The sequence below is a fragment of the Myodes glareolus genome, chromosome 1 (genome assembly GCF_982192425.1).
Source record: "Myodes glareolus chromosome 1, mMyoGla1.1, whole genome shotgun sequence".
Classification (NCBI taxonomy): Eukaryota; Metazoa; Chordata; class Mammalia; order Rodentia; family Cricetidae; genus Myodes; species Myodes glareolus.
Window position 1 is genome coordinate 35,624,415 of NC_142026.1, and position 14,207 is coordinate 35,638,621.

At 37.8% G+C, this 14,207-nt stretch overlaps 1 protein-coding gene across 5 annotated transcripts in view; it reads left to right on the forward strand.

Moving 5' to 3' along the window:
• The window catches only part of Septin2 (septin 2), a 37,410-nt gene that overhangs the window by 9,675 nt on the left and 13,528 nt on the right, over window positions 1-14,207 (forward strand). For 3 of the 5 annotated variants that reach the window (XM_048441950.3, XM_048441954.3, XM_048441951.3), the window contains exons 2-5: window positions 1,972-2,002; window positions 5,027-5,147; window positions 12,199-12,285; window positions 13,117-13,255. In XM_048441950.3, coding sequence (XP_048297907.1) covers window positions 1,994-2,002; window positions 5,027-5,147; window positions 12,199-12,285; window positions 13,117-13,255 — 356 coding nt within the window. In that variant the 5' untranslated portion in view covers window positions 1,972-1,993. The remainder of the gene's footprint in view (window positions 1-1,971; window positions 2,003-5,026; window positions 5,148-12,198; window positions 12,286-13,116; window positions 13,256-14,207) is intronic. The other 2 variants (XM_048441953.3, XM_048441955.3) reach the window with 1 other exon arrangement.

The following is a 14,207-nucleotide window of genomic DNA, read 5'->3' on the forward strand; positions in this document are numbered from 1 at the left end:
CTGGTCTGTTTGTTTTAAGGAGAGTACCCTTTTCCACACTCATCTTTCTGAATTACATTTTTTTTGTCTTGATGTAAGATTGTTATTGATAATTTCTTCTTTTTCCCTATGTTCTGCAGATTTGATTAGGTTGCTGTTACTTTATTTTTATTTTTTGAGGCTTAAACAAGATAAATATTAGCTGGGTGTTGTGGATCACTCTTTTTAATTCCAGAACTCAAAGACAGACAATTGGATCCCTGTAAGTTTGAGGCCAGCAAGAAATATATAATAGGAGAAAGGAAAAAACAAAACCCACAATGCAAGACTAATCTTGCTAATCCAGGGCTAATCTTGAATTTACTGTTCTTTTGCCTCAGTCTCCCTTGTGTTGGGGTTACAGGTATGTAGGCCAGCATACATAGTTTATATTTTTTTAATTGATTCGGAAAGCCTACTTTTTTACCCTTTAGTGTTTACTTTTCCATTTATTTCCTGACTGGACTTTATTCTTTGCAGTCAGGGTATAGCTTGTGACAAACCATATTCCCTCTGACCCATTTCTCTCTCCTTTAGAAAGTTTTACTTCTCTGCTTTACTCCTGCTCCTAATTTTTCAATTTTGCTGGGATTAATATTTTTAGTTGTTCTATTAATAGCATTTTTCAACATTGTCCTTTCTATCCAAGGGCCTTAATTCACTCATCTATTCATAGTTCCAGAGAACTGATTAACGTACAGACTCTGGTATTTGTTTTTGACAGGAAAATTTTATTGTCTTTTTTTTTCTTTGCCTCTACATGTTTTCCCTCACCCCAGCACTGTGAAAGTTCTTGTAATAATGTAGGTTTCCTTCTTTTTCAACAGTAAGGCTTATAGAAGCCACTAGAAAATGAGAATCAAGACTGTAACCTAGGTTTCCCATGAAACATAATAATACTGAATTAAAGGCCCATTCTTTTGCATGCCTACCTTAATTAACCTGCCCACAGACAGTGAAGTGTGAGAACCTCATTTTGTCATAGTAGCTTGAAAACATTTCTGTTTGAGAGAGAAAATTGGGTTTGCAGTGCTCACATATGTTAAGGTTTAGAAAGCATCAAAGAAGCTTTCTAAGTTTCAAAGGAAATCAAAATCAACACTCCTTGTTTCCCAAAGTTTCAAGGTTGTAAAATTTGTATAAGAATTCAGTCCTCTGGGGCTACAGAGGTGGAGTTAGTACCTAACAGCTTTTACTCTTTCAGAAGACCTCTGGTTGGTTCTTAGCATCTCCATGGTGGCTTACAATCATCCATAATTCCAGATTCAGGGGGTCTGATAACTTCTGACTTCAGAGATCACCAGGCAGGCACATAAATATTAACAAATTCAATCTGTCCTCTGTACTTGTGATGGGCTTTACAGTGCACAATTTCGTTCTCAAGTCACTCTAGGGATCTTTCAGTAAGAAGTGGCACACAAATGACAGTATGCCAGGCACAGGGTATCCTTTCTTCTTTGAAAGTCTTCGGTTAAGTTGTAGGTTGCCTTTTTCTCCCACCTCATCCCTGATGTCTAAGATGTAATCGGTACTGAAAAAAATATATTTGGGCTGAAAAAAATATATTTAGGTAGGGCGGTGGCGCACACCTTTAATCCCAGCACTTGGGAGGCAGTGGCAGGCTGATCTTTGTGAGTTCAAGGCTAGCTTGTTATCAAGAGCTAGTTCCAGGATAGGCTCCAAAGCTACAGAGAAACCCTGTCTTGAAAGACCAAAAAATAATAAAAACAATGATAGTTTCATTTTGTAGAACCATATGTACAATTGCTTTTATCAACTTACCTAGTTTTGTCTTTATATTGAATAATGATTGCTACATCATTTCTATGGCAATGTTTGAGTCTATAGAGAAGCTAAAGAAACAAACTGATGTCACATGTCTATATCTTCATGAGTCATTTCATGTTAAGTATGTGTATTCAAATTCAGACATTTGTTTTGTTTTGTTAACAGATATACAGAAAAATCAAGAAAGATGTCTAAGGTAAGGTCTTATGTCATATATCTATGGTCTAAAGAGAAATTGTTTTATATTATCAGATAGTTAAAAAGTAAGATTTCTATAGGTAAATTTCCAATTTTGGATTTTTTAGTCTAAAGTTTTGGGTTACCTTTTCCAAATTTTTAAATTTGTCAGTGCAAATCCTCTTAACTGTCTTAGATTTTTTCCCCCCAAAACTCAATCAAGTAGCAATTCAAAATTCCAGTAATTCATATAATTAAATTGTTGGGGCTCTTAGACATGCTGCATTAGTTTAGATTACCCCTTATAAAGCGGTCCAGAGCCTTTGTATAAATTAGCTCTAATGGATATAAGCTGACAAAGTGGGACTTGTGGTTAAAACTGCAAAGTTACCATTTTTCTTTTCTTTTCTTTTCTTTTTTTAGTTTTTGTCCTTTATTATTTAGTCTATGGGTGTTTATTATTATACATGAAAAGCTATGGGACTGGAAAGATGGCTCAGCAGTTAAGAGCACTGACAGCTCTTCCAGAGGACCCAGGTTCAGTTCCCAGCAACCATATGGCAGCTCGTAACTGTCTCTTAATTCCAGTTCTAGGGTGCCCAAAACGCATGGCAAAACACTAATGCACATAAAATTTTAAGAAAAGAGAGCCATAACATGAATTTTTGCTTTCTATAAAATTATGTGAAGCAAAGATAAACAAAAAAACCCATTATTCTAGAACCCAGAAATAATCATTATGATGGTTTTAGGTATATTTTTATCTGTGTGTATATGTGAATGGATAGTTAGAAAATGTCATCCTCAAAGAAAGGCTATAACTTGTCTTTTTCATCTAGTTCAAATAGCGTCTTAAAATTTTTTCATTTTCAATATGCCACTGCATAAGTTGAAGGATTTTTGCATATACACAACGTGTGAAGTGTGTGTATGTGTGTGTGTGTGTAACTGCAACTGCGTGTGGTATGACTTGTATATGTGAAGATAAAAGTGTATTGTGTATATGTGCATGTGTGAGAGTGTGGTAAGTGTGCATGTGGGAGTTCCTTGTGGTGAATGACAGTCTGAGTGTGTAAGGATATGTGAGTATGTGTTTCTTTTCTTTTTTAAAAGATGTATTTATTTATTATGAATACAGTGTTCTGTCTGCATGAATGTGTAAGGCCAGAAGAGGGCACCAGATCTCATTACAGATGGTTGTGAGCCACCGTGTGGTTGTTGGGAATTGAACTTAGGACCTCTGGAAGAACAGCCAAGTGCTCTTAACCACTGAGCCATCTCTTCAGCCCAAGATTGTTTTTTGAGTTTCTGAGAGCTATATGAGTATAGTGTGTTTGTATGGGTGTATGTTTGTGTGCATGTGAATCTGCATGTCTGTGGCTCTATGTGAGTGCTGGTATATTAGAACAGGATGAAAGTGTAAGCGTGTGCTTGTGGCACGTAAGAGGTCTTCTTGTTCTCTAGTCTACTCAGCTTTAATGTGTTGAGTGCAGCTTTGGATGTCCACATGTTTGAGAAGAGCCCCACTTTGCTCAGCTCCCCAGAGTACAGAAACTGATGCTGAAGTTGCTCCTTTTAGAAAGAAGTTCCATGGTGCCGGGTTCCTCACCTGCACCATGTCCTGGCTGCACGCGCTCCCTGTGCTAGCCTACTCAGCCTTTAATGTGTATATGTACATTAATGTGTGTGTGTGTGTGTGTGTGTGTGTAGAAGCCAGATGTCAACCTTGGGTCTTTGGGTGTCATTCCTCACTCTTCACCAGTGTTTTGTTTGTAGGCTTATTTGTCCCCTCTCCTCTTTTATCAGGTTGGGGGAGGAAGGGGGAGAGACTGAGAGACAAACAGATCTCTCACTGGCCTAGAGCTTCAACTGTCTACCTGTCTTTGCTTGTCCAGGGCTGAGATCGCCATGCCCAGTTTTTTGGGTTTTTTTTGGGGTGTGTGTGTGTGTGTGTTTGTTTGTTTTTATAATTGAGGTTCTAGTGGTTGAATTCAGGTTCTCAGACTTGCAAGGCAAGTACTCTATCTTCCCATCTCTAGATTGTGGTTTTACTGTTTTTGATTTATCACATCTTCAGCCATCTTTAGTCTTACCAGGTATTCTTTCATCAAGAATTCTTTTAACTATCTCTTTACAGTCATGCATGGTGACACATGCCTATAATCTCAGCACTTGGAAGGCTGATGCAGGAAGATTGCAAGCTTCAGACCAGCCAGGAATATGCAGGGAGCCTGTCTCAAATAAACAGATATTTCAGTATAGTCAGCTGTGGGCTTAGTTTTTTGTTTCATAGTTTTTTTTTCCTTAAGCTGAATTCTCAACATTCCACTCCTAGCTTCTCTGCCTTTCCCTAGACAAAGTTTTGTGTCTGTCCTAAGAGGAAGAATAGCAAGAATTGTCTTTTTTCCCAGATGTTTTCACAGACCCATCATACCTAATAACTGGTTGGAGTCTCTTCTTTAGCTAAGGGTTGAATGAAAGGAGTCTGCTTTCTGCATTCTCTTTATCTCAAGCTGTAATTTAATTTATTGCACTGAGATAATTTAATATTCTATATTTTGCATAGTTAAATTGCTAAGGAGAATATTTAACAAAATATTAATTATGAGTCAGCATATATCTACAAAGTTTGATTGAATCATGTTTTTTTTTTAACAACTTATTTTTATTTTTTGTGTCATGCCTGCATATGTATATCTGTATGAGAGTGTTGAATTCCTTGAAACTGGAGTTACAGGCAGTTGTGAAATCCCATGTGGATGCTGGGAATTGACACAGTTCTTCTGGAAGAGCAGCCAGTGCTCTTAACTGCTAAGCTGTCTCTCCAGCTCCAGATTGTGTTTCCTTTAGTCCTCTTAAGTGAACACTGTTTTCTGATAATGGTATAAGTTTTGAAAATGATAATTTGTGAAGTTTCTTTGATTTTTTTTTTTTAATTTGTAGAACTGCTGATTGCCTATGTTTATCACAGGTCTGATAATGTCATAAAAGCAACCAATAAGATGTTTATTAGCTCTTTTTTATTTTTAAAATCTTTCTTTAGCAACAACCAACTCAGTTTATAAATCCAGAAACTCCTGGCTATGTTGGATTTGCAAATCTTCCCAATCAAGTTCACCGAAAATCAGTGAAAAAGGGGTTCGAGTTCACACTGATGGTGGTTGGTAAGAAATTATTTTACTAAATATCCCCTTTTCCCAACCTATGAAATTCACTGACCTGGCCTATCATATAATTAAGAAAATTTCTTTTTTGGCAAAATCACCTGTGGATCTTAAAAATGTTTGTTATTTGACCAGGATTTCACTTATATGCACGTATATATTCAGGAAATTTTGTCTAAAAGGAAAATACGATTTGTGCCATTTTCTTATTTGTATACAATGAACGTTTCTTTGTGATAATTAACTTTCAAAATAGTCACCAGTGATACTTGACTGTAGTCAAGTAGTCACAACCCTGACCAGTCCTTTCCCATACTGAATAGGTTTTTTGTTTAATTTTGTTTTCTTTGATTTTGTTTTTTGTATTTATTTATGTGTGTGGGTGTGGATGTGCATGTTTTTAGTGTGCACAGGGGCACACTGTGTAGAGGTGGTTCTCTCCTTTCATCTTTATATGGCTTCTGAGAATAGAGTTCATGTCATCAGGATCAGGCTTGAACAGCAAGTGCTTTACTTTCTTTCTTGTTCTACTTTTAAACAGGGTTAATACAGCCAGTGGATGTTGAAGAAATGATAGGACTTCCAATACTATATCGTAAATATTTTATGGCTCCTATCTTGCCATCGCTTGAGTCATTCTCTCTAGAGGAATCTAGCTGCCATGACCTTGTAAAAGACTATCAGGCCAGGAACTGAGGCTGCCAGTATCCTTATGGTGACCAATTCAGAAGCATCCTCTAGTCCCACTTAGTTTTCCTTTGCATGTTTGCCATTCCTGCCGACATTAGCTACTCTCTTATGAGACACCAAACCAGAAGGATCTCAAAGACCTATATGGTGGTGATCGCCTTTAATCCTAGCACTTGTGAGGCAGAGGCAGGAGGATCTCAGTCAGTTCAAGGCCAGCCTGGTCTACATTGGTAACTCTGGGACAGCTAGGACTACACAGAGAGACCCTATCTCAAAAAAGAACAAAAAGACAGTCAAATTTTCTGACAGCTTAAATTTGTGAGGTATTATTAAAGGTGAATTTGCAGAATTTTTACTTATTGGAGATGATGAATATAATCATTTAATTAGTATTGTGTTTAATTTTCACTTAAAAATCGTAATTCATAAAATTACAGTGGAGGACTATTGTAATTGAATGGTTACTTGGATGTATTTGCGTTTGTCAGATACAGATTCTGTCATACCGTGTTATGGATCATAGCATATATTGTATTTTAGCATGCCAATAGAAGCTTAATGATAAACTGTAGTGGGGGGGAGTTAATTATTGTTATTGTTGTTTTCTTTTTAAACAGGGTTTCATTATGTAGCCCTGGCTGGCCTAGAACTAGCTATATAGACCAGGCTGGCCTTAAATCCACAGAGATAGGCATATCACTTACTCCTTTATATTGGAGCTCAAGGCTTAAGCTACCAACCACACCTGGCTTTAATGGTGAATTGTTGATTTTGTTAGCCATGTTGCATTTTAATTAATTTTTGGCAATTGCAGAATTTTCAAAACTGAGGAAGTAAGCATTTGAAAAGCTTTATGATGGTCATGATTAAGTAGGACACAGACCTAAAACGAAGACATTTGGAATTGTTACTGAAGAAGAGTAGATGCCAACATATTTTATGAGTAATTAAATAATACAAATAATGGGAATTTAAGTTCTCATTAGAAAAGACCAGTGTACTCTATTGCATTATTATCTGATTATATAGCACTTAAAAACGTAAGCAGTGGGCTGGAGAGATGGCTCAGTGGTTAAGAGCACTGGCTGCTCTTCCAGAGGTCCTGAGTTCAATCCCAGCAACCATGTAGTGGCTTAACAACCCTCTGTAATGAGATCTGGTGCCCTCTTCTGGCCTGAAGATGTACATACACAAGGAACATTGTATACATAATGGGACTGATGGAGAATGTGATCAAACCAGACTCTCTGAATGTGGCTGTCAGTGAGGACTGACTGAGAAGCCAAGGACAATGGCACTGGGTTTTAATTCTACTGCATGGACTGGCTTTGTGGAAGCCTGACTTGTTTGGATGCTCACCTTCCTAGACCTGGATGGAGGGGGTAGGACCTTTGACTTCCCATGGGGCAGGGAACCCTGACTGCTCTTAGGACTGTAGAGGGAGGGGGAGTAGGGGGAGTGGGAGAGAAATGGGAGGTGGGGAGGAGGTGGAAATTTTTAATAAATAAATTATAAAATGTTAAAAAAAATAAATAAAAAGAAGGAAAAAATTTAAGTAGTATCTTCACTCTCTGACCATGCATAAGTCAGGGGTCAATGATCTTTCTAAAATGGGTCACATTGGTATTACCTTTATGTGCATATAATTCGATCGTGATATTCAGCTAGCCCTCCTGCAGTGGATAACTAGGTGATTGAGTAAAGCAGGTATGCATTGGGTTTGTTGTTGTTTGTCTTAACCATAAGTAGGCAGTGCAGGAATTTAGACCTTTAGAAACAAATTATATAGGTCTGCCAAGTTACTTTTTATCAGAGAGGGAGAATGAAATCAAGGCTACAACAGTGTCTGGGCAGTGGTGGCGCAGACCTTTAATCCCAGCACTTGGGAGGCAGAGGCAGGCAGATCTCAGTGAATTCGAGGCCAGCCTGGTCTATAAGAGTTAGTTCCAGGACAGGCCCCAAAGGTACAAAGAAGCCCTGTCTGGGTGGGGGGCAGGAGAGAGAAGAAAAAGAATACAACAGTGTCATAAAGCTAGAACCTAAGGTAACCAGGCAGAATTCTCAAAAAACAAAAAAAATTCCAGAATTATACACTTGGAATCATTTAGAGGACTGTATGTGTATGTGTAGAGTACAGATTGCCTCTGCCTCCTGAGTATTGGGATTAAAGGCATGCTCCACCACTGCCTGGCCCTCATGACCTTTTAAAAGCTCTGTCTACTAATACCATAATGATGGTTGAATTTCAAGAGTTTTGGAAGGAACTTTTTTAAAAAGAAACTCTAAGTTTTATTTTTATGTGCATTGGAGTCTTCGTCTGCATGTGAGTCTTTGTGAGGGAATCAGATCCCCTGGAACTGGCGTTACAGACAGCTGTGAGCTGCTGTGTGGGTGCTGGGAATTGAACCCAGGTATCCCAGTGCTCTTAACTGCTTAGCCTTCTCTAAAGCCTGTAAGGAACTTTTAAACCTGGGCTAATAGTTAAAATATAGTAACTAATTAGATAAGCCACATTTGTCTCTGAAATCAGCCATATAGAGGATTGTGGCTGTGAGTTGCTAGAAGGTTGTGGAAGTGAATTGTTTGTTAGTGGATGGAAAGTTTAACGCTAGCATAGTGAGTATGGCCATGGCATTGATGATTTGATGTAGCCGATGTTTGATGTGTGTGCATTGAAGGAGTTTTTTTTGTGTTTCAGTTTCTTCCCAATGAATGTTGTGTAAATGTAAGCAAATGTGAAATGTGTAATATACTGATATAGTTCCCTAATACGACAATTCCTTTGCAACAGATTCTTAATTTCAAGTGCATTAGTATAGGAAAGCTGTCTAAATGAACAGAGCTCATCACAGTAACACTTGGTCTGATTTTTCAATGTTATTGTCTACTGTGGTATGAAATTTACTAGCAAATAATTTTAAAATGGGCTTTTAATAGATATACCCAGGGCCTGAACAGATGAGTAGTTAAGAGTACTTCCTGTGGCCTGGCTTTCATGGCACATCTTTAATCCCAGCACTAGGAGGCAGAGGCAGGTGAGTATTTGTGAGTTCTAGGCCTGGTCTACAGAGCAAGTTCCAGGACTGCCAGGGTCAAAAAAAAAAAAAATTTAAAAATTTAAAAAAAAGTACTTTCTGCTTTTGTAAAGGGCCTAGGTTCAATTCTCAGCTACCACATGACAGTTTATAATTGAAATTCCAGTTCCAGAGGATGTAATGCATTCTTCTGGCCCTTGTGGGCATGCATGTCGTACATACACCAAATACATGAAGGCAAAACACTTACATACCTGAACTGTAAATAAATAATTTTAAGGACAGAACCAAGTCAGGCATGGTGGTGTATGTCTGTAATCTCAGCACTTAAGTGGGGAGCATTAATAGTTCATTCCATCCTTGGCCATCTAGAGAATTTGAGGTCATTTTCTGCCACATGAGACTATCTCTAAAAACCCAGATGGAGTAGGAGAAGGGAGACAGAATCTTGACAACACTCTTAACTGTAAAATAAAAATAAAAGCATACTTTTTGGGGATAAGTCTCGCAAAATATGTGTAAGAACTATGTATTTGAGAATACTGCTGAGATGTCAAAGACAGTGTAAGTTAATTGTGAGATCTGCTCTGTTTGGAAACCAACTGTTTAGAAGATGTGTAGATCACCTTTTTGTTGCTTTGCTAAAATAACTATGACCAAGGCAACATAAGGAAGAGACTGTTTTGTTTTGGTTTTACTGTTTTGTTGTTTTGGTTTTTTTTTTTTTTTGATTTTGGTTTTGCTTATGGTTCTCGAAGGATGAGTTCATCATGGTTGGAAGTTCTAGAAGCAAGCAGCAGACATAGCTGCAGGAACACAAAGCTGAGATCTTACCTTTTCAAAGGTAGGCTCAAAAGCAGAGAGAGCAAACTGGAAGTAGGGGAAGGATAGAACTCTCAAAGCCTAACCCCTAACGATCTGTTTCCTCTAACTGGGAAACCTCTCCAAATAGGGCCACAGACTGAACAAATAAATATTTAAATGCCTGACCTAGAGGGAACATTTCTCATTCAAACCATCACAGATGATATCCTTTCTCCTCCAGATTGTACACAGTCAGTTTGTTCCCAATCAAAATTTTTATTAGGCTATTAAAAAATAGATAGTAAGAATCTAATTCCAAGATGAGTGGTAGTGGCTCACACCTCTAATCCCAGCACTCAGGAAGCAGAGGCAGGCAAATTTCTGTGAGTTTGAGGCCAGCCTGGTCTACAGAGAGAGTTCCAGGACCTCTAGGGATACACAGAGAAACCCTGTCTCAAAAAAACAAACCACCACAACAACAAAAAGCCAACAAAGAAAATCTGATTCCAAAGTTTAAATGAAAATTCAGAGAACTTAGAGTGGACAAAGCAGTTTAGAAAATGAACAAAGTTGGAGAACTTAACTACATTTGAAGACTTACCTAGAATAATCAAAGCATGGAGACTAATAGCCCAGAAATAGATTCATGTTATAAGGTAAGTTACTTTTGACTGAGGTACCAGGATTATTCAGTAATGAAAAGCTATTTTTTTAAAATATTAACTGAACGTTGCTGGAAAAAATTATCTTAAGCTAGTACTTCGTATTGTACTTGCAAATTAACTTGAAAGAGATCCTACACATAATGAAAAACAAAAATTTAGAAGAAAGTCGATAAGCATAATTTTCTGACAGAGCTATAACAGATCTCATAGGTCATAAAGAATAGTTATGAAAAGAGGAAAAAATGCTTCATTAGATATTATGTTGGCTGTTGGAGGGATGTCTGATCCATTATGAGAGCTTGCTATTCTTGCAGAGGACCTGAGTTCAGTTTCCAGCATTCTTGTCAGGTAACTCACAGCTGCCTTTAACTCCAGCTCCTGGGGGATTCATCTTCTCTGTTCTCATCAGGCACCTGTACTCACTTGTACATAACCCCCAACTACACATATACATAATTTAATGTGAATCTTTTTATTTTATACTGAAAATATTACCTTAAAGCTGGAGACATGGCTCAATGTAGTTGCACTTTCTCACTGGGTCCACCAACCTGCAATTAATGACCTACAGACTCACAAATTATGAATGTTTGATTTTAGCTTAGGTTTGTTCCTAACTAGTTCTTGTTACTTAAATTAACCAATATTTTTTTTATTTACATTCTTCCACGTGGCTCTTTGTCAAATCTTTGTACTGCCCATCCTACTTTTGCATCTGACTCTGCTTTTCTTCTTCCTATAGTTCTCTCTCTGCCCAGAAGTCCCACCTATATTCTTCTACCTAGCTATTGACTGTTCAGCTTTTGATTATACCAACCAAAGCAATGCATCTTCACACAATGTACAAATAATCCCACAACATATCCTTGCAGGCATTTTACTATTTGTTGAAGGAGTAAGGGAAACCCAGAGATCTGCACCCCAGCAAAGCATTTATATAATTATTTATCAATAAAAACTTTGGGATCAGATTTTGGAGTAAGAATCTGAATGATCAGAAAAGCTGTGGTGAAGCAACCAGTGACCCCCCCCCCTCATTCCTCAATCTAAAGAAGCTGAGACTCTCTAAGCCCCGCCCTATACTCCTTGTGCTTTTCTGTTCTCAGTTCTCCAAACCCTCTGGTAAATTTTGGTCAGCTAGTAGCTAGCTCCACCCTCTTGATTCATAGCAAACTTTATTGAGAGTCTTGGGAGCTTCAGGATGTGATCAAAATATCCAATAACAGCTCAACCATTGAGAGTGCACATTGCTCGCTAAGAGGACCTGAATTACATAGTAAAACCCCATCTAAGAGCAACAAAATAATTTTTCCATGGATGGGGCTTATAGGCACTCAGCATGGCCCATACTATTGTAGTCTTTCCTATAATACAGTCTCTAAGATTGTTTACCTTTATACCAAGAAGTTTGGGGAAGCACTAAACGTGCTGTTAAGACCCAAAGTCTTTATCAGATTATTCAAGCGTAAAGAAGCGTGTCATACATGTGGTTTCATGTGTGCTAAATGTTTTTGACTGGATCAGGTGTACTTTCTTAATTTGAGTAGTAGAAAATCATTGTGAAAGTATTGAAGGCACAAAGAGTGAAGTAATTATGGAGGTTTTTTAAGAAATAGAAATCAAGGTTTATTTTAAAGAACAATAGTGAAATTACATTCTATACACCTGTGAAGAGATAAAACTGTTTTATCTACCAAATTGTACTATCCCGTTGTCTTGGATTCCTGTTCTTTGAGCAGGTTGCTCATCTTCCTTGAGCGTCCATGTCCCTTTTCGTGCAGCAAATGTGATGGTAAACACTATAGTTTTAACAACTATATGGGGAACGTCATGACAATGGTTTCATTTTCATTTCAGGTGAATCTGGTCTTGGAAAATCAACTCTCATAAACAGCCTATTCCTGACTGACCTTTACCCAGAAAGAATTATACCTGGAGCTGCAGGTGAATATTTTTATGTTACTGTTAAGTATAATTTTACCTGAATATTGTTAGAATATATAATTGATACCTTAAGCCTTAGATGTGTGTTTTGTAGACTGTCCACACTGTATAGAAAGTGTGCTCTTTCTGAGCTCCTAGGATCTTGATTGTAGACTTTGTTCTGTATCTGTGCAACTTACCTTTTGTTATCTAGTAAAGTCCTAGTTTTCTATCTCTATTGTACTTTGGATGAGAAACTCAACTGAAAGAATTTTATATTTTTTTTTAAAAAAAAAATCATTTATTTATTTATTATGTATACAATATTCTGTCTGTGTGTATGACTGTAGGCCAGAAAGATGGCACCAGACCTCATTACAGATGGTTGTGAGCCATCATGTGGTTGCTGGGAATTGAACTCAGGACCTTTGGAAGAGCAGGCAATGCTCTTAACCGCTGAACCATCTCTCCAGCCCCAGAATTTTATATTTTTATATTTTATATTTTTTAAAGGTTACGGGCTGGAGAGATGGCTCAGTGGTTAAGAGTACTGGCTGCTCTTCCAAAGGTCCTGAGTTCAATTCCCAGCAACCACATGGTGGCTCACAGCCATCTATAATGAGATCTGGTGCCCTCTTCAGGCCTGCAGGCATTCGCTGCAGGCAGAATACTGTATACATAGTAAATAAATAAATCTTTAAAAAAAATTTTTTTAAAAAGTTACATAAGCTGGGTGGTGGTGACACACACCTTTAATCTTGTCAGGCATACCTTCTTGCAAGTCATTTTTCATAAGAATTTAGTATGTTTAATTTTAAAGTACATTTTTTATTAAGTTTGTTTCTTTTCTAGAGAAAATTGAAAGAACTGTCCAAATTGAGGCTTCAACTGTTGAGATTGAAGAGCGGGGCGTCAAGCTTCGGCTCACAGTAGTGGACACACCTGGATATGGGGATGCCATCAACTGCAGGGATTGGTATGAATCCAGAGGGTACAGAACCCTTAAAGTGCCAAGTACTATGCATTTTTTCCACTTATTTAATTGAATGGATTTACATTTATAGACAATGTTAATAACACTTGAAGTGCTGGATCTAATCATTTTGAAGTACTAAATATTGGCTGTTTTAAGCAGTGTTTCACTATATCATGTAGGCTGGCCTTGAATTCAAAATTCTCCTGCCTCGTCTTCCTAAGTATTTTGATAATATGTATGAGCCGCTATGTTCAGCTTGAGAATTTTTCTAAGGGCACTCTAATAAGACCTGAGATTCAAAAGTTAATCTATAATTGCTAACATAAAGTACTGTGATATGAACTGCAGCCAGTGGACAAGTTGCTGTTTATATGTGTACTTCCCTTCCGTATGGTAGGAGGTGAAATTGAGTCGTAGTACCTGTGAATGACTTCCCTTTGCCATTATTTTCACAAATAAGGAAATTAAGAAGGTAGAGCAGCCTGTTCATTGTGCTGAAAATCCCACTTTTGTACCTGCTTCCTTGTTCTAAACCTAAAAGAAAGCATCAACTTAGCATCACTGAGAAAAGGAACAAGGGGGATGGGGTTCCTTTTTGCCCTTCTTCTGCATTAAGAATGCCCCCTTCTCACCATTCTGTGAATGTGCTATCCTGTTTGATAGTTTATGTAATCCTGCCTTGGACTGCATGCTTTCCCATAGTGCCCTGCTTCTTGGCCTTCTGTGAAGCAGTGGTATGTTTTGAAAGGGTCGGCACCTTCTAATTTCACAGGCTACCTGTCAGATACTTTGTAACTTGTTGTACTTAGGTTGTTGAGTCCCATTTTTTCACCAAACCTACTTAATACTTGTTGTTACACTTTAAACATACACACATGAACGTGCACACACACACACCTTCATTTTGCTAAAGATTAACAGTCAGTCTTATGTTGTTTTATGTACTATATGGGAAAGGGAAGAGAAA